At 37.8% G+C, this 21,186-nt stretch overlaps 2 protein-coding genes across 2 annotated transcripts in view; one reads left to right on the forward strand and one right to left on the reverse strand.

Annotated features, from left to right (window-relative positions):
* Positions 1-21,186, reverse strand: part of cenpp (centromere protein P) — a 71,632-nt gene that overhangs the window by 47,730 nt on the left and 2,716 nt on the right. Inside the window, exons 5-6 of the mRNA XM_087801668.1 lie at positions 20,182-20,270; positions 12,752-12,848 (exon numbers count right to left, since the gene is read on the reverse strand). Of these exons, the coding sequence (XP_087657794.1) occupies positions 12,752-12,848; positions 20,182-20,270 (186 nt within the window). The remainder of the gene's footprint in view (positions 1-12,751; positions 12,849-20,181; positions 20,271-21,186) is intronic.
* On the forward strand, positions 6,632-11,193 carry ogna (osteoglycin, paralog a). The gene is made up of 6 exons (XM_087801669.1): positions 6,632-6,908; positions 8,040-8,097; positions 9,153-9,317; positions 9,478-9,680; positions 9,773-9,865; positions 9,930-11,193. The coding sequence occupies exons 1-6, from the start codon at positions 6,765-6,767 to the stop codon at positions 10,098-10,100; spliced, it is 834 nt and encodes a 277-aa protein (XP_087657795.1). The 5' UTR covers positions 6,632-6,764; the 3' UTR covers positions 10,101-11,193.

The following is a 21,186-nucleotide window of genomic DNA, read 5'->3' on the forward strand; positions in this document are numbered from 1 at the left end:
TAGCCAAACAGTCTCGTCTTAGGAAGTCATTGGGTCTGATGGCAGATTCAAAGCTAATAACTTAATGCAACAAATACAAAAAGGTGTGATTTGTAGCATAACAAAGTGCCAGACAAGAGACAGGGTAAGTTCAGAGAAACCAAAGCCAGTAGCAAACTTGAAGCCAAGACTTTGGAAAAGCTGTCCAATAAAAAGATTTTGTCCAGATGAAGTCCACAGCTGAGGAGAGTCGTGTTCCCCTCATCACAATTAGCACAGTGGGATGTATTCAAGACCACAACGTCCTTATAAGCCAACGTAATTGCATTAACATGGGTACTTCCCAGAAGTCCCCTGGTCACCGTACACATGAATAATACATTGACATTGCACAAAAACATATATGAACAGCGAGGACGGGTGGAAAGCAGAGGAGGCTGTCGTACCATTTCATTGGACGAGCTTGATTTATAGAGCAAGATAGGAACAGCATGCAGTGATACGATGATGTGTATCCAGTGAAGGACGGATGTTCATTGTCTTTACAGATTCAAAACGAACATATTTCTAGAACCAATAGTTTCCTTCTCAGGATCTATCAATATATTAAAAAAAACTTGTGGTATATCTTTCTAATTCAGTCTCAATGCGTCTTTACTAACTTGCGTTAAACATGTTTTTATCGATCTAAGATGTTGAGTTTAGGGTACGTAATGGTTGTTATGTCATGTGCAATGGAGGTAAAATAATCCGAGCAGAGAATCCCTTTGGTAATTTTATACTTGAAGAATGTTATCTTAGCGTGATTAAGCTTCAATCTGCTGGATTTGGAGGTTGAGAATAAAAGCCGCTCAAAATGAATGGAGTAATAAAAGGGGATGTGTTAAGCTTCACGAACGGACAGTGGGGGGAGCAGAGAATCAAACCCCAACATTCCTATAGGGACTGAATCCTCAGCAAACAAAAGAGCTAATGTAACGCAAATAAACAACAGCAGGAGTGACTTGATCAAGTCACGTATGCATGAGCATTGATGAAGTGTGGTAAAGGTAAAACAGACATCCACTATATTCAGTGGAGTATAAGAGCGCTGCGGAACACTTTCAATAATACTCTCCATATGTCTCATCCTGCTTTAGTCCAAACCAACATGTCTCAGTCACTTAAATGTTTCACTGGATCTGCTCCTCTTTGCTGGCATCGTCAGTGTCTGATGAGTCCGTCTGTGAGTGGCATGCCAGGAGAAAATGAAGAGAAAAGTGAACCCAGATTAAACAAACCCAATACATTTATATAGAATTTTTTTTGAATTATATTTTCTAATAAAACCCTAAATAAAGTTACTTCAAACGGCACATGTTTATTCCTTTACTTTTATTAAAGCTTCTCATCCATTCTCACAGTTACTTATTCCTCACAATTATTTTTTATTTATTATTACTTTTTTTTTTTTACTTCATTTAAGTTTATGCATTTTATATATATAATTTAAAAATATTGGCAATAAGTAGAACTAAAACATTTTGGGGGCAATGTGGGATAAAATATAAGTAAGCAGCTACACCAGGGAGCTAAAACCATTAGACACATATTACCTGTTAGTGATTTTAAATTATTTCAGATTAAATCCCTCATTGAAAGAAGAAAACCAAAGGGAATACCTTTTATGAAAATGCAAAGCTGTGCTGTATATCATACACTTTCTTCTTAGAGATGTTTTTATGTGAAATTGACCATGAAATTATATATTTTCGGGAACTACTATATTCTGGATTACACTGAAAATGTCAGATAGTCAACAATAATCAGATGACAGTCGCACAAAGCAATAGAAAGTGACATGTTGTCAGCACAAGACTTATTTAAGACTAAATGTCATACAGCTGCAGTTAACCTACGTGTTTAACAAGTCCCATGACACTAATCCCAAATTTACAAGGTAAGAACACGTTTCATTGCTTTCCCGTTTCTTATGTGAGGTACAAGAAGTAACACCCCCAACGGCTAATATGTGCTTTCATTTTTTACTATACATTGATCAGAACGTTTTGTAAAATGAAATAAATAAGAGCAGTGATGTCATTTTACTCTCAAAACACGCATGAGAAAGTGCAACCTCTCCATGAAGAAGGTAAACTGAAAAACATGTTGTCAGGATACACATGTTAGAAACATTTCTGTCAGGACGCCTTCAAGACTGAAGGACACGCGAATCCGGGGGAACGACAAAACATCTTTAGGGACTGGACTCTAAGGTTATGAGTAAAGTTCCTGGCATCAGCAGATGTTAATGTTTTTTTATCATTAACATTTAATGTTTCCTAAAAACTTTACAAACATTCTAGATGGACTATGAATGTGTTGGTTCTGCATGATTAGATCCGTTCACATTGATGTAAAACAGTGTCGCTATAAATGTAGTCAAATCATATGAGTATTTTAATATGCATGTACCTTGTAAGCTGTAAAAATGTAGTAACCCTTATCTGGAACAACTTCATAGCTGCGTTCTTTTCTGTCTAAATATGGCTGACTATTCAGTTGTAGAATTTCAAACCCTTTATATTTAATAAATCATTATCTGTATCTAAAAATATTGCTAAAGCATGAAGCTAATCTCCCACAGCTGGTGCCTTCATCTCTATTGGTCAAATGAGCACTCGGTTCATTTGAAAACTTTGCTTTAAAAGGACTTGTAAGGGGTTGAAATGGAAAAATGAAGAATGAAAACAAACTGACAGAGAAAAGGTCATTAAAGTTTAACAACCATGTGCAAATAGAGAGAAAAAGACTCATGACCTATTACATAAGTCAAGAAGTTGACCCAAGAACACTTCACTGACAGGTCTGCAGCGGAGCGTTGAGAAAAGTCGTGACCAAAAACACACCTTCCCCGAGGGGTCTTAATACATCATGCAAGTTGTCAGCCAGACCCATGCAGACTGAGGTACCTTTGGGCAAGCCAGGTGGTCCATGTGGGGAAAGTGTTTGTGTGTCAAGCAAGCTGCTAAAGGGAATTCATTACTTGAAGTGTGGTTTTGTCTAGACCAGATTCGGATTCTTCCACACTTTGTGTTCGTTTATAACTAGAGAAAGAAAATTAGTTCTTGATATGTACGTTTCTCAATCTACTGCTTCAGAAGAAACTATCCTTGGGTTCCTTTTAGATTAAAAAATATACATATATCACAAATTCTCACCAGAAAAGTTGGAGAAGCGTGAAGAAGCCTTAGACTGTTCAGGTCAGGGACCATGGATCTCAGACAGAAATGGGTGGAATACTGAAGTAGACTTGAAGTATCTCGGTGGTAAAATAGTGATAGGGGTCGGGTATGAGTCTGTCATTGCGAAAAAAAAGGACCTGAGCCAAAGGAAAACTTCTTAAATTACCAGTCAATCTTTAGCCATAACCTGACATGTGGTCATGGCCCTCAGGGAGTGACTTAAGAAAAAGATTGACGTTACAAGAAACCGCAATGAGTTTCCTCCCCCATGGGGCTGGCAGGCTCTTCCTGAGAGATGTATGGAGAAGGCCAGTTAGGAACCCCTTAGAATTCCTCAAAAAGAACTAGGATGGCTGTGTGGGAATGTGGGCCAAGTAGAGTATGGAACTATAAAGGAATTTAAATGAGCATTTGTGCGGTTAAACATCATAATAAACAGCAAACATGTAACCATTGAACGTCTTTTTTGTCTGTGTGGTCTATGGGGATATGGATTCCATGTGTATGTTGACTGTCTGTTGTCACTGCACCGGGGTCTGGATGAGCTTGAACAGTCTTGAAGAATCAGAAAATACCTGCTGAATTTGCAGTGGTACTTTAATCCTTTCATAACCTTTCGTGGCCACCTAGATAGTTCAAATTTCAAGCATGATAAAACCCGGTCACTACGTTGTGGATGGGTTCCTCCAAATGACTCACTTATGTACAGTCGACCACCAACAAAACCCACCACCGATGCTCAAACTTAGAAAATTAGTGACGGTCAAAACATTCTCCAGTTACTGGCTCTTTTCCCGGCGTCATAAAAGTTTAAAGGTGTTCATAATTGCTAACACACCTGTAACAGTTCGGGGCTCGTATTCCTTGCTTGTTTATATCTGGGCCCCCTTCTTTTTCCTATTCCACTTCAAGGCTGAAATAGTCACATGTTTCCTATTTAACCGTTTTGCCGTTAAACTTCTTTGCTTTTACTTAACGTGTTTACAGAGAAATAATTATGTTTCTGTTTGCCGTTGCATCTACACAACAACAAACAGAGAATATCTTTTGGGAAGAGCTTAAGTTCATCTTCACCCGACAACTCCAGTTAATCAAACCCTGAATTATTTGGACTCTTCAATTGTGAAGCATTTCTGTGCCTGTTTTTGATTATATTTGGGGCTTTTATCATGGTCAAAATAAAAATGGTTATTTACGATTGTGTTCTGGCTAGTGCAGCACATAACTCTTGACAAGCAAGACATCCATGGTCTGATTCTTATTGAACCACGAAGTTACAGTTAAATAAATAAATGAGCAGCCGAAGCACGAATCAAGTTCACTTTGACCACAGAGAACCTGTTCAACTTTAATCATTTTATTTAAGTAACAAACTGCTCCAACTCTTAACCAACACCTGTTGCATTTCAACAATACAACAGCAACGACACGCAGGACCAGATAATGATCTGGTTTCTTACCCACACCTCATCAGTGTCCCTTTATTTTACACAACAAATATACTACGTCTGCGGTGGTGTATGTTTCATTTAACATTTAACATTTAACATAGCCACCACAGGATTCTTTTTCAGATGCACAAATGTGATTCATTTTTGTAGGAAGCAAAAACAGAAATGTAAAAAACAAGCAAGGGCTTAAGTCAGAGAAACAAATACGTCTATATTCAGTTCATTTTTATGATGATAAACTATTCCATTTAACTTCCAAGTTACAAACATATGAGCAAGAATATATATATATATATATATATATATATATATAATATTGCCAGGTTATTTATTCGGGGTGAGCATTATTTACAAAACATTGAGATCATAACAAAAGAAAATCTGGCAAAAATATTTCTGTATTTCAAGAATAGGTTTCTTTTTAGCTTAACGTCATAGTGTTTACATTTAAACTGTGATGTGTCGTAACTGATGTTATAGTTATATACTTGTCTTTACTCACAGTCTCTTTTGTAATTTATTACACACATCCTTTGACTGTATTTATGTGGCCCTCGTAATGTCAAAGTATGACTATGTATAAATGGTTCTAATGCATAAACAAATGTATTTTGTAATTATTATTCATTTACATTTCAACATAACACTTGTTTAATTTTTTTTGTGTAATGTTTCGAGTATACATTAATCCCTCAAAACATTTCTTATAAGTTAGTTGAAGAAATGTTTTGAAAAAAACTCATATATACAAGAATAAAATAGATTTGAAACAGATTATTTAGCTTAATAAAAGTCATGGCTTAATGATGAATGTTCTTTTTTTATTTATTTTTTCCGTCTTTTCCTTTTTGCTTGACGGCCCCTAACAACATTCACATAATTGAATGTGGCCCTTGAAGAATTATAATTGCCCACCCCTGGTTTTAAGGATTGGAGAAATGTGAGTTCTTCTACTAGAGCGGTTCAGAATTCTTGCTGCAGAGTCTTGTATTAACTGCAGGCGAGACAGATCCTTTCTAACAACTATTATTTATTTATTTTTGGCTTTCAAATCATACATTATTTTTGGTTTATTTCTATTCGATTAAATGTGTACAAATAAGTCAAGTTATTCCCAATTACCATGCAAATATTAAGGCCTCTGTTGATTTCGGCGTCTCAATTAAACTTCCGGCCGCAAAAGTCATTACGTTTTAGCTAAGGTAAAATTACTAGAGGAGCAGAAGATAGAATACAGTTTGCTTCTGTTCCTTTTAAAACTGTCCAATATTTTGGCTTTCAGTTCTATTAATTCCACCAAAACAGAGTGTCCCCTAAAATTGATCCAAAGTTTCTGCAAATGTATCAAAACATATTGAGTAGTTTCGTGAGCTTATTATATCCAATTGAATTGTGCGATGATTGTTTATTTTAACAGACCTACATTACAGAACATCAAGTCGCAACTGATATTTTATGACAGAGGTGGTGGTCCGCGGGGAACTTGAGGAGGACCGCAAATGGCCCTCTGGCCACATTTGGAAACAACCGCTTAAAAATCAAAATGAACCTGTACTTTAAGCTCTTCGTTTTTACATGCTGTCATTTAATCACGCATCAGCCATTGTTGACAGAAAAGTACATGTGGAATCAACAACAAACTCCAGACTAGTGGACGATGGAAGGATTATCAGTGGATTTCATTGGCTGAGCAGAGACCACAGACATTCCTCTGAACAAAACAAGCTTAGACTGTTCATGTCAAACTTTAATGTTTATGCTATTTTATTAACTTTATTAGTGTTTTCCTGTAGCAGCAAAAGTTACATTTAAAGAGAAAACTTTTCTTAAACCCAAAAGACATCGTAGGTCCATAATATCAAATTACTTTTTGCCTCTTTTTATTGATTTCGTTCTCCTCTCTGTGATTGGATGGCTGGTGGTCAGGGAAGGGTTAAGTCCTCTGCGTTTCCAACTCTTCTTTAAGAGTCTGCTGGAAGCTACTGGTTCAGCCTTTAAATAGAGTCATTTGACACATCCCGAACGGGGCTAGTGTAGTTTGAAGCATCTGCTCACCCAAACCGAGGGTTTATGAGAGCTTGCGTTTCAGCAACACACACTTGCAAACACCATGAAGACTCTCCTGTGCCTCTGCATGACACTGTCAGGGATAGTTGCAGGACTGGCCTGGAAGTATGACCAGGACTCCCAAGTGATGTCAGGATCACCGTTTGGCAGTGAGCTGCATGGATATCTGAAGTTAAGGAGGGCAAGGGTAAGTCTTGTTTTATATTCTATATTATATTCTATATTTATAATAATAATTTCTATAATAATAATATATTCTATATAAGTGCTTTAAGATGTTGTATGCATGTCATTTCTGTGTCATTTCTGCGTGGCGTAAAAGGTCACAAATATTATACTTAGATTATTCTACTTGACTTAAACCACTTTCAAATATAACATCATCTTCATTCACTCCTGTGCACCTTGTAATATCTGATATTTCACAACTCTAAAAGGAGCCAAACCAAGGATTTATTACATTAAGCCTCAACTTACCACACTGACCACTTGAGGGAAAACTGGTTAATGCTGCAGCCAGACCCTGGTTTAGTTCCCCCTCTCAAATATATTGAAGATCTCTCAAGCAAAACAAGGAAAAGGGAGAAAAAAAGAGCAGCATGTAACCACAGCTGTTTTCACATTTTTAATTCAATAAATCAATAATATTCAGCCCTTGTTATCGACAATAGTATTTGACTTTTATGCCCAAATTTTACAAGGATGGGAAATGAATCATAAATTATAAAATAAGACTATACAAAATGTTATTCTTACATGGTAGTTTTGCATATCATTGGATAATCTGATGCTTCCAATTTAAGGTACATTGAAGATCAGGTCATCTTTATGGTGAATTCGACCAGGTTTCTTAAAAATTGTTAACTTTTGACCTCCCAGAAATCCCAAGTATAAATTTGGTTAGATTTACAAGGCCAAATTGGCTTTTTCCTTGCCACATGTAACCAGGCTACACTTCCTGCTAAAATCTCACCACTAAGCCCACGTTTATTGGACTTGGCAGAGGCTGAAGTTTTGACAATCCTTTACCACTATATTAGTGTGTAATTAGTTGAGAGTAGAGAGGCTTAGTACGACGATACCATAATCATCTGTTTATTGCATTCCCCACTTAAATTGTGGGCTTTATGGGCTCACAGAAACAAACTCCCCGATGCCTTCAAACAGATGACATGCAAGAGATTCATCAGTCACCTTTAAGCCCCTCTTATATTTGTGACCCTGGTCTGGATAAGCGCTATATAAATACAAATGACTTACTTATATAACAAACATGTTCTTTATCATCTACATTTTTGAACAATCTTTTCTTCCACAGAGGGCATTGCCTCCTGCAGACGAGCCCGACGACAACTCGCCAGCACCTGACACTTCAGGTGAGACGGTTGAACAATCTGTACATGGTTTAAACTAAAGGTTGCATCGTTATAACAAAGAATGAAATGTAAGATGCAAATGTAGCTTCTTCTCCCTCACAGCTGGAAGGTTGCGCCCAGAGTTAACATTTTCGTTTACAGACATGATTATAGATTCAGTCCTTCATTGGAAAAAGCATGGTTTGTGTTTCAGTTGTTGGTCAACCTGTCCAATGACACGTGAGCAGTTAGATTAGATTAGATTGACTTTATTAATTCCTTTGGAGATCTCCTTCTGGAAATTGGTTTCCAGTTCACAGCAGATGACATAAAAGTGCAAGAACAAAGTACAAAACAAAGTACAAGTACATAGAACATGGACCAAAAAAAAAAAAAAAAAATAGAATACATCATACTTTCACTCCGCTCCTGCCCCAAAATTCTGAATTATAAAGCCTAATAGCCCGAGGACTGAATCACTCCCTGAGTCTATTAGTGTTGCACCTTTGCACTTATAGTTCTCCCCCTCATCACCTCTGATGGACACTGGACGTGGCTTTGTCCTGTTCACCCCAGTTTTTAGCTGGTGAACCAGACAATGTATTTAAAATGGTAAATACACATGTTTACGCTTTCTCTTGATAAACTCAAAGTAAACACCCTTACTGGATTTAGGGTCTCAGTAGACATACCAACATTAAAAGAACAGAAAATCTTGTTTGAATATTTATGGCAGGTTGCTCTAGTGTACTAGTGTACAAACAAAAATAGCTTATAGGAGCTGAACATGAAGTATAATTAGCATTTGACATGTTGTCTCATTCACACAGAGTTTTCCACAAACCACTATGAAACACTTTTAAAGTAAAACAAAAACAGGGACCTGGTGAGCATAACAGACCTTCGTTTCAGAAGTCAGAGTCTTTTTTCCAAGTGTTTTGACCAAACTTATGTGCTCATGTTTCAATAAAACAACAGACGCGCTCATGTCAGGCCAAAACAAAATTAAGTTGCAATTTCTCTGTGCGAGGAGTTTACACAAGTTTAAGTGAATGTGTGTGTTATGTCTGTTGCAGACCTTCCCACTTGTCTGTTGTGCGTTTGCCTCACTGGCTCGGTTTACTGTGAGGAGGTGAGTCCTGACATGACCGCCATTCCCACCCTGCCTAAAGAGACCGCATACCTGTACGCTCGCTTCAACAAGATCAAGAAAATCCTCACCAAAGACTTTGCCGACTATGGTAAGAAAACCAAATAAAAAAAATATATACATGTATCTAATTGCCTTAAGACTATGAGACTGTATAGTAGATCATAAACTACTACACATAACTACAACAACTGAGAGACGATCAGAAACATGGACTTTTGGAAGTGCTGAGATGTGGGTCTTGTCAACAGTTACTCTGAAGAGGATTGACCTCACAGGAAACCTGATATCAGAGATTGAAGACGGAGCTTTCTCCAAACTTTCTCTGCTGGAAGAGTTGTCTCTGGCTGAAAACAATCTTGTCAAGCTTCCCATGCTGCCGGCCAAACTGAAAACATTCAACGTCAACTCCAACCTTCTCAAAACCAGTGGAGTCAAATCCACAGCTTTCAAGGTACACGTTTTGATCCAATAAACCATGTGAATTTAAAATAAAACTAAAACGTTTGGCGTAAAATATGTTATCGTTGTTTCTCATCTTTCCAGAAAATGACCAAGCTGATGAAGTTGTACTTGGCCGACAACCAGCTGGAAGCCGTGCCAATCATCCCCGACAGTGTCCGGACCGTACATCTACAGGTTCTTTCTCATCTATTTTGTCACAAAGAATTATTCACTGACGTCATTTTCTATTTTCTAACAGAACAACAACATCACTGCGGTGGACAAGAACACCTTCTGCAAGTCCAACGACACCTACTACCTACGGCCAAGTTTAAGAGAGGTCCGTCTGGACGGCAATCCCGTGGTTCTCTCCAAGTACCCCGACAGCTTCATCTGCATGAACGTACTGCCAATTGGACGATACCGCTGAGGTGGAACACGACGCGGAGTGGAGCGGGTTTTCAACACCAGAGTTCATGTTCTGGTTTTTGAGGAGCTGGTCCGTTTAAGAAGATAAAAAGGTGTACAAGTATGTACTAAAGCAAACCTTAGCAACTTACGATGTCAAGTCAGAAGATACTTTTTCTGGAGTAGATATGGTGCCTTAATATGTTGGCAACTAATCACTTACAATTAATGTACAAGTTGGTTATGGTGACCATTAGAAATATGCAACTTGCCATGTATTCAAAAGGCTCAAAAGCCTTGACTAACTCATAAAGAGACTCTTCATTTGTATAGAGTCATCCAAGTTTAAGGAGCACGTCAACTCAAAATTTCAGTCACCCATTGACATTCATTTTTTCTGTCGACTCTATGGGGACAGTAGGACACTGGTCTTGGGCTTCAGCATGTGTCTGCTACTTACATTCCTCAATAAAATTAAATAACAAGCCTACCTTATGATCCCATGAATAATCTACAGAAACGAGATGTAAGCAATAATTGTTCCACCAACGCAGTCATCGTCTACTTTCACTTTTAACTGACGCTTTACTTATCAACACTAAACCAAACCTGATGAGCCACATCTTGAAACAGACGATTCACAAGATTTTTGTGATACGAGTCAGGTTATCATTACATATTTAAATTAAATTGTTATTCTCACAGAACGGCATCATTTTAAAAAGCTCAATATTTAAGACAAATGTTTGTGAAGTTTGGAGTATCAATGCCAGTTAACTTACTTCATCATTGCATTCCAAATAAAAGCTTGAAAAAAAGATATTTAATCTGAAACAAAGACAACCATAAACATCCTGGTGACATCTTCTGTAAATATTCTATTGCTTATGCTTATCTTGCCAGCACTCTGCAACTCTGTGTACTGTAAGAATCCCCTTAAACTTGATCAAGCAGAAATTCATTTTGTTTGTCTATGTATTGACAAATCTTTTGAAGCTTATTTGGTTCAATTTTAAGATCATTGACTTTGATCAATTCAAACCTTGTAATAGCATTGAAGATTAAAAGGTTAACTCATGTGAATAATACTTAAATGTACATAAAATGCTGTTTAAATCTTTTGGTTATTATGAAAATTAATACTTAAAATAAAGTAAACCATGAAATGAATTATGGAAGTTATGAGTTTTGGTGTTTGTATACAATACTTTTTTGTACTGCCTGGTGTTTTTTTTAGCCACATTCACTGTCTTTTTGAGAGCCAATCAACCAACATCTGATCTCCCTCGACAGCATGAGTGAATATTTCACCACAACAAATATCAAGATTCTTGGCCCGGGTTCGTTCCTAGTCTCTGTAATTTAGATTCTCAAAACTTCAAGCAAACATTTATGTTAGTATGTCATTAATTCCTGCTAACAAGCACTACATCCACATTACACGGTAACTGTCACAGTGGGAATAACATTTTTCCATAATAACACTGAGAGAGAGAAATGCAAGCAAAGCATAATACCGGTGGATCAGCCTCGCACACAGGCTTGGATGGAAAATGCGTGTTAATTCTCCTTCAGCTCGGCCAGTTTGGCACGACTCTACAATCTCATCGTAATCAGTTCCATATTGTTTGTAAAGCTTAATTTAGTGTTTGATTTTTCAATGTTACCCTTGTAGTGAAAGTCACACCAAGACGTAGACTTATTCTAAGTTAATTAGTTCGAAAGTAAAAATAGAAACACGTACCGAAGATGAATTTAATTGTATCTGCGGTCCTCAATGTGAGTATTTTTAAATTCAATAAAAGGTCCTGTTTGGACTTCAAAGCATGGGCAAAATACACGTTTAATTTGTATAATCTACCAGATCCATGTCTGTCTTCCTGTCTTAGCTTGAAATACACCAGACTAGTGTAGTACTAGAAGAGTAAGAGCAGCTCTAAAACAATAATAAATCTCTAGAGTTTAATGAAGACAGAATAAGTCGTACGCTTCATCTCCGATCTTTCTGTTCCCTTTTAACTAGGCTCGCTACTTCTGATTTCACCATTCCATCACAGATTTCTTGCCTCTAAAAAGCTCGAGCATGTCCTGAGTCTTCCCCATGGTATCATTGGGACATGGACATTATAGAGTCATTATTATTAGATAGACTTTATTAATCCAGGTGATCATCCAAGTCTTAAACAAGTGCGTTTTGCCCGTTAGGGATCTGCAAGGGTCACGGTGACCCGAAGGCCCTATGTTTTTGGTATCCTATGTGTTGCTTCTGGGTCAAGGTGAACGACCTCTGTGGCTTCCAGAAATAAATATTCATTGGTGGAGGTTGTTGACCTTGACCCACAGACAACACATCTCATATATAGATAGTTATGTGAGGATGATGAACGGCATCTGTGTCGCTGGAGACGAAGATACTTCATGTTAAAGTAAAAGTAAAATAAGAAAAAGAATTATACCGCATTTAATTCCCAATCACAATAATAACAAAATAAATACTGTATAGTTTTTGAACTGTGGAAGAAAAACCACACTTAGAGATCACTTTATACATGACGCCAATAAAGAATACTCAAACATATATCACTTCCTGATGGATTCAGTGTTTCCAGGTTTGATGGTAAACTCTTGTAAAGGCGTCTCTTATGAAAGCAGAGGATAACGCAGCGTCCTTACCTGGAAGTGAAGGAATGTTCGGCGGCGGTCTTCGCATCTGTCTGAGAAGGTTCTGAGAGTTCGAAATAACAACGGAAGGTCACAGCTCTCCTCCAGTCTGGAATAAATACAATAATGAGACGCTTTAAAAACGGGAAATCCTGGTTTTATGTGAGATAAATAAAAACATTATCCAGTACATGTAATATGATGTGAGCATGCTACGGGTCTCAACAACTACACGTGTAAACGGTTACACGGATATCAATTCATAAATGTTTGGTTTCAGTTTTAAGGCGTTATTGACCGTAACAACTCACAAGTACAAACATTTTATTCACGCTACGACTGGAACAGCCTCTTACCCTGCGAGGCTCTATAAAACGGGAGAGACACAAAGATATACTACAATACCATGGTGTATTACTAGTGCAGCTTTAAAATGTACCTGCATTTTTTGAGCGCAGTGTTCCACACATAATTGGTCAGTAAGTAAAACCTGAATTAATACATGAGAATTCTATTTTTGATCAAATTAAAGTATAAAGTTCTGCTATTTATCTGTATTATATAATTGAGTATCTATTTAAAGCGGGTCAACAAGAATAGATGTTTTTTGTCGAACTAATGGAAGTTCGAAAAATTGTGAAGTTTGAATTGAGGAAGAACAATCTTGTTATACAGCACAACTCCAAATAAAAATGGCATATGGGAGATAGTAAATCTTGTAACCGGTTACACTACGGTTAGAATCTTCGGTTACACATGTTTAAAAAAGAAAAAAAGGAAACGTTGACACCACTATTGCATGAATGATCATTTATTTTCTAAAGTGATGTGGAGATATCCTCACATCAGAACCAGAGACGGAAAGAAGAGGGCGTCACTTGGTCAGATGGCCACACGCTTGTCTTTGAGATTACAATACGGAGTAGTTGTAGGAGAAGATGGAAGCTTGAGCCAAGTGGAGCGATGGTCATCGGAGTAGATGGAGCAAAGCTGAGCCATGACTGTCGAGTGTAGTTTACGTAATGATCAAATGGAACTAAATGAAAGTTAGCAAGACTACAAGTCTTTTCAGGTTATCATGCTGCAATTGTGGAACAAATGTACAGCCGGCCAAAATCTCTTTTAGACCGTGAATGTATTTGTGAAAAAATAATTGTGTCAAACTGGGTGAGGAAGATAACCCAGGTCGTTCACACCAAAGTCTAGAATGTGTTTTTTCCTGCAGTGATATGATAAAGATTTAACATATGTACTACAAGCAAAACAACATCAGAGCACCGATTAGTCTCTGGCACTGCTGCTCTTGGTGCTGCTCCATTATGTAGGAGCTCACTGCCATGTTTCCTTCACTTCTGCTGGAATAACAGTCTCTGGAAACTTCACCTAGCTGCCGTCTAGCCCCGAGCCCCAATGGAAAGATTCTGGAAAGGCTTTAACAGAATATCCAGACCTCATTTAGAAGGATGTGAACCGAAACAAAACAGTCATCAAACACTCAAAATAGCCTGTTATGAATACATACCAGGAGATGGGTTGATAAATCTGGAGTTATCATTCATGACAATAATTTAATTAATAATTTACTAATAAATCACCAGTGATGGTCAGCGTGGTCCACTTCCTGGAGGACACTCCAAACGTTATAGTCTTTCCTATCGGATATAGCGCTACCAGGGTGATCCTTAAATTCAAATTTTGGAGACCTAAAGATCCTCTAAGACATCTGTCAAACCCAAGGACTGGGTGCCAAATCCAGCCAAACCAAATAACAGAGTTTAAGAGATGATGAGGAACATAAATGATCAACGTCGAGTGACATTGAATTTACAGGATGCGAAGCTTTGGGATAGAAGCAAACATCCATCAGACTCTTACCTCCTGTTACAGACAGGTTAGATAATAAAGTGTTGTTCCTTTGTGTGATAAAATTTGACAACCCTGTTCCAGTCCCAAAATCTCCTGTACTTGTCGTTCATTCTTTTTAACTATATTATTGTTCAATGTAAATGTTATATACTTGTGGTGAAAGATATTTGAGTCACAATACAATAGTATCCTGATTGCGATGTTCTAGAGCTAACAGAATTTTTGTCAGTACTTTTGTTAGTACCTTAAGTTGTGTCTTCTAAGAAGTGACTGTAAGTTTTTGATGTTCCTGCTATAGTTCACAGCAGCAAGGTAGAGCTTTTCGAGACTCATTCATGGTCTTACTCACCATTTGTTTTGATCTGGAAACAGAAATGCGTTTCAATCTGCTTTAAATAGTGCAGGTATTGTAATATTGGCGACATTAAATCAATCTATTATATCAACTTGAAACAATCGTTTTCATATCAAAGGTTAATATATTAGTTTCTTCTACTGCATTCTTTTGAAAATTTGTGAATCGCAGTGCGTTTGAAAATGCTAAAGTCCATTACATCGAAATCGATTCATCATTGGTTCTGTTATTTTTCCACAGCTGGACCTCACACCTCAAAAGCCACGAGAAAATGACATGACATCAGGAAACTATGTGCGGGGCAAGCCAACTGTCACTGTTGGTTGTTCAGAGCAGCGCCGCTAACAGACCGAGACACTTAACACCTCCAGCACATCACAATGGAGCTTTCATAACCACACGGCTGCTTTTCACACTCAAACAACAACTCAAGAGACGCACACAGCGAAGATGTGCTGAACGAGTGTTGAACCTTGAATCCAGTGTCAGTGTGTTTATGCTGAATAGCAGAAACATATTTTTCAGCAGAGATTAGCGACTGATTCAGAGAGTAAACTCTCTCACACGGAGACTTGGAGGAAGCCCGGCTGTGTCCGAGTCATTATCTGCAGTATTTTTCCATCTGTTGTTTCCAGATTCCGCAGACTACACTACACAATCCAGATGTGGCTTGGCCAGAAACTCATCAGATAGAGCTCCACACATCTGCTCAGAAGCGCTCAGACACCTAAGAGATAACAGTGTTGTGACACTGCTGGTTGAATGAACAAGACGACACTAATGACGTTTGTACAAACACTCGAGCAGGTGGAGAAGGTGAGCGAGCATCTCTCCTCCATCGTCTTGGGAGTCTCTTCGCTTGACTCATCTCGCTTCAGGGCAAATATTTGCAGACCATCATCTGCGCTTGATGGAGTCTACTGACTCCTTCAAGAAACATCTAAGACACTTTTATTCATGCAGGCTTTTCCTTGATTCTGAGACTCCTTTGTTTGTCTTGGTGTTATCTTGACCTTTAAAGTATATATTTTATTGTGTATGGTTTTAATTGTTTAAGCGCTTTGTGACCCTGGTCTGTAAAAGCGCTCCACAAATATTACTTACTAGCTCCCTCAGAATTAAAGAAAAGAAAACACATACTTGATATTCATCACAATTCTAAAGCACATGTGTCAAACTCACACCAGGTTTGCTCACAGTAGATAATGTTCATATCCTGACCTACAAAGATGTCAGTGTTTAAGCTATGATAAGGAACAGAGATGATGGATCTCGACAAGTATATAGACACTTTCAATAACATTTATTTGATACTCGCTTTTAAAGAAAGTTGAATATAAGTATGAAATAGTTAGAGCCTGATTGAGTTTGACACTCCTGTTCTTGTGCTTTGGAATACAGAAAACAGGTGATGGTCCTCCATCCTGGAGACGTGTCCTTCCCAACGTAGCTGCGAAAGCAGAAAAGCTTTGATCCCGGAGACATCCGTCTTTCCGAGGACCTGAACATTAGTAGCGTAGTCGTCTCCAGTGGATGTTTAGGATGGTGCGAAGGTGGCGATCGGTTGACCAGAGCATGATGCTTGGAGCCACACGTGAGAGATTTAGGGATCAGCTTGCCAGACACCAAAAGCTACTACCCCTCCACAGAGCCCCTACGCTCCACATAAGATGACCTTATAACGTCTAAACAACTGGTCATGGTTCAGTTCTTGCAGGTGGTGGGAAGTGCTTCGGCAGATGAGCAGTACATAGGAAAAGCCCTGGAGAATGTTGTGTTATGACCAGGTTCAGAACTGTCAACTGTAAAGAGGGAAAATCTACAACCGTTGGCTCTATGTGGGACAAACATTAGTCTTTTCAGTGTAGTCTGCTTGAAAAGGAACTATAACATGGTCCAAAAAAAAAAATTAAGTAGATCGACCCCACAGTTCGAACCATCTATTGCTCAAGAGAGGGAATAGAACGGACTGTCTCCATTATAGATTAGATTAGACTTTATCGATCCCACAGCGGGGAAATTCACTTGTGCAGTAGAGAATACATTTAACAGGCACAAAAACGGAGACAGAAAACTAAAGAAAGAGATGAGAGAAGAGTGAAAGTAAGAATACCATCAACTACACACATCACTGAAACACTGACCAACAATATGATAATTAAAGTGGTAAGAAGCTTACAGTGAAAAGTGTATTATGCTTCAGAACTATTGCACAGGAATGGATTATTGCACAGAATAGCTGGTACGGAAGAGGAGGAAGTTAACCCCTTAACGCCGAGTGTCGCGAATTCGCGACATACCGCCTCCATTAAGAATGCGCCAGAGATCGTGCGCGAGTTTCCCTAATGTTGGTTCATGCCTCTTTTTGCAATCACTAGTTTCTCGTAGGACCAATAACATTTAAAACCACGTCCGGTTTACAATCGTGTTTTCTTCCTGGTGTTGCGCAACCCATTCAAAGTTGGAAGCGCGAAAGGATCGTCTTGTTTGAGGTAAGTTACCGTAAAAAAATATACACGTCTGCTTATTGTTTGTCTGTGGAACTAGGAAAAGTAAAATAAAGTGGTTTTGAACGAATTTTTTTTAAGATATTTCGAGTTTTCGGTTTGTCGCGAATTCGCGACATTCGTCCATAAGGGCTAAATTAATCAGTAAGTAAGTAAGTAAGTAATATTTATTTATATAGCGCTTTTCGAGACCAGGGTCACGGCCAGATGCGCAATGGCGCAGTACACACTAATATATTCAGATGGATTTTAGCCGTCACACGCTTTCTATAGCAAAAACAATTCTTGTAACAATCTGTAATCATGTAGGATGTTTTATGAATTAAATGATTGACGTTTATTTTTCCTCAGGAATGTTTTATGGTAAGCGAACTCCTGTAGAAATCAGAGTTCCACCAGCTGAGAGTGAGGACATCTGTCTCAGTGAGTGGAGAAGTTGATGAGGAATACACACCTGCACAAGGTGGTGAAAATAGGGGCGACATAGCTCAGATGGTAGAGTGGTTGCCTGCAGTCCAAAAGGTTGCAGGTTCAATCCCAGCTCCAGACAAGCTTGTGTCGTTGTGTCCCTGAGCAAGACACTTCACCCTGATTGCTCCTGATGGTGAACTTGGCGCAAGTGTGCATGCCTACTCCCATCAGTATGTGTGAATGGTTGAATTTCCCCTCGCGGGACTAATAAGGGATTCTAAAAAAAAAAATAAAAAAAAAATAGCAGTAATAATGCTATAATATTGTGTTGTACAGACTTTCAGCTTTTGTGTTGTAAGACACATTTGAGGACGTCGCTTTGAGAGCAGGTTGTGTAAAGTTCTACCTAACCTAAATAGAATAGTCTGCACTTTTCAATGGCGTTTTTTTTTTTTAAACACCAGGTGACAGCAGTTAGGAAAGCTTCACTGCTGAAGAGGATGGTGAGCTTCCTAGTGTAGCTACTCCTGAACAAAAAGACAGAGTAGAGTGGGAAGAAATACAACATTACATCCATTTCAATGACAACATGGCACCAAACAATGACAGAATTTTCAAAATAAGGCCACTGATTGATGCACTTCTTCCCAAATTTCAGGCTCTTCTACAAGAGCAAATGCTCTGTGTTGACGAGCAAATGGTTCCTTTCAAAGGAAAATCAAGTTTAAAACAATATGTCCCCAAGAAGCCACATAAATGAGGATACAAAATATTTGTGCTTTGTGACACAAAAGGGCTGGTGCATTCCTTTGATGTCTTTGAAAGGAAAACTGACCCTGTGTTCAAGTGTTCTAAGTGCAATGTTCACTTGTGCCTGAACAAAAATAACAATTGCTTCAGGGAGTTTCATGAGTAAGGCACCCCACAATTGAAACAGCTCAGTTATCGTTGTTATAGTAGTTGTTGTTATAGTATTAGTTGTTGTTGTTGTTGAATATTCAGGTACTGCATATCATGGTGTTAGCTTTTACTCAGTGCACCTGCACACCTGGGGATTCCTCGCACCAGAGAACAAACTGTGGGACCAGAAACGAGCAGCTTATGAGTGACACGTCTGCAGTCAGGTGACGCTTCTGAGGAAGACTTGAGTCACTTTTTTTTTATTGTTTTTTTCTTACCACTGTAATGTATATGTTGACATTAAAAAATAAAATGTCATGCCTAAGATGGGAAATGTTTTTATTATTTTTTGATCCTCGAATGCCTGTTGTCGCTAATTTGCGACATACCCAATTTTACAATAATTTTATGTTCTACAGTAAAAAAAAATATCTTCACTTAATTTAGTCTCTGCTTGAAAGCAAAAACACACATAATTGTTTTTTTTTGAACAATTGCAAATAAATTCAGGCGTCAAGGGGTTAAGCACTGGAGTTTAAGACAGAAGGTTTTTGTGAAGTCCAACTGCGTTTGGAATGAGACATGGTGTTAATGAAATGATCGATTATAATCATTAATCTCATTTGAGGACAATTAAAAAAATAAAAATATATAAAACCATAAACACAACTACTGAGCCCACATCATGTAGGTTAGTAATGATACATTCCAACTCTATAAATAATGAAATCTGAAACATACGTAAAATATAAATCCCCTTTTCATTCATCTTTTCTAATACATTGTACTGTGCATGTTCAAGCATACAAACTACATTTTAACTATTGGTTTATAAATATTGAATGAATTGTTTAAAATAAATGTGTCCACACATGGGATTTGTTATTAAAACATGTCGTGCTGCAATGTTTTCCATAAGTAGCCACGATTTAACGATGATAACGTAGTGTTTATAAATGATTTTGTTTAAAAGATCTTTAATCAATTAGCAAATTATCTATTATCACAAATCTTCTATTTATTGAGTGTTTATTTACTGTTGCATACTTTTTTTGAGATTATTTAAGGCGAAAAATAGGTTTTAAACCACTGTGGTTACACACAACATTTACTTTTTACATTTACGCTCACTAATATTTAGAAAATTAAGCCTCTATAGTTCTTTGTTGCTTTGATTCAAATTTGCTCGAACAAAATGTTCCTCTCTGACGCCATCATCTGTGTTATATTGTCAGTTAGACACGTTTCATCTTAGTTCAACTTGAATCAATTTATCTCATCTTGTGTCTTTTATGAGAAACTGTTATAAAGGTTTTTTTGACATGCCGTGTCAGCATAAAATAAAGTGACCAACACCTGGACCGTCCAGAACTTGGTCGTAAATCTTAGATTTGAGTTCTCACCCGGATAGAAAGCTGCCAAAGTCCTGGAGGTCAGTGTTGTCCATCACCACGTTCAGACCGCTGATCCTTCTCTGGGAACTCTGACCCTCCTGAGGGGAAATACAAGTTTGATGGGAATTTAACTGCAGAAATGATTTATTGCCTCACGCTTTTCCAGATATGTAACCTGGTGTGAAAACTACATGATCATAAAAGTGAGACACAAACCATGATCATTATCAGGTTCAAAATGAAATGGTGGTCAAAGGATGGGAAACATTCAATGAAGAGTGTATTCACCAGAGTCACTATATATATACACTATAGAAAGACCTGATTGAGGGATCTCTCACTATCCAATAGCGTTTCGGTGATTGGCTCTAGAGAAAAGTGGGGTCTGTTAGCTCTGTGATACCTCAGGACGAGCTGGAAAGGTAGGATTTATAATCTTTGTAAAACAGACTTAATCGTGATGGGACATGCAATAATATTTACGAGCCCTGATTGTAACTAAAACAACCAGCTGTTCACAATACTGGTTCCCAACAAACCAAATATGTGCTGCACATGAAGCTTTTGAAAGATGATACATAAGAGATCTCAAAGATTCAAAGCCAGACAACGATGAAATGACATTTTCACGACTGAATATTTATGGCTATGGCCTACTTTTTATCGCCAAGTTCTTGACGGAGCAGCTGCTGTTCCCTCAATATATCAGAGCAACTTTGTTTGTATTTACAACACGAGCATTAAATAAATCCTAGTTCCAAATCTGTAATGGTGGAGGTTTTTGCAGTCTAGCAACTATACTACAGTGAATAATAGAATGTATTTCTTTGATAAAACCAAAGTCATATTATATTGACAAACATGGTCTTGGTTACTTTAACAATTAACTAGTCAACTGATTAAGAGAGAACCAAGACATTGATTTTAAATACAAATATAATTTGATTTAAGAAATCCTGTTTCACTGTATCAACTTTAGGGATTTTTACTTTCTATACTTTTAACTTCCTTATA

This window comes from Callionymus lyra, chromosome 10 (assembly GCF_982586985.1).
Source record: "Callionymus lyra chromosome 10, fCalLyr1.hap1.1, whole genome shotgun sequence".
Classification (NCBI taxonomy): domain Eukaryota; kingdom Metazoa; phylum Chordata; class Actinopteri; order Syngnathiformes; family Callionymidae; genus Callionymus; species Callionymus lyra.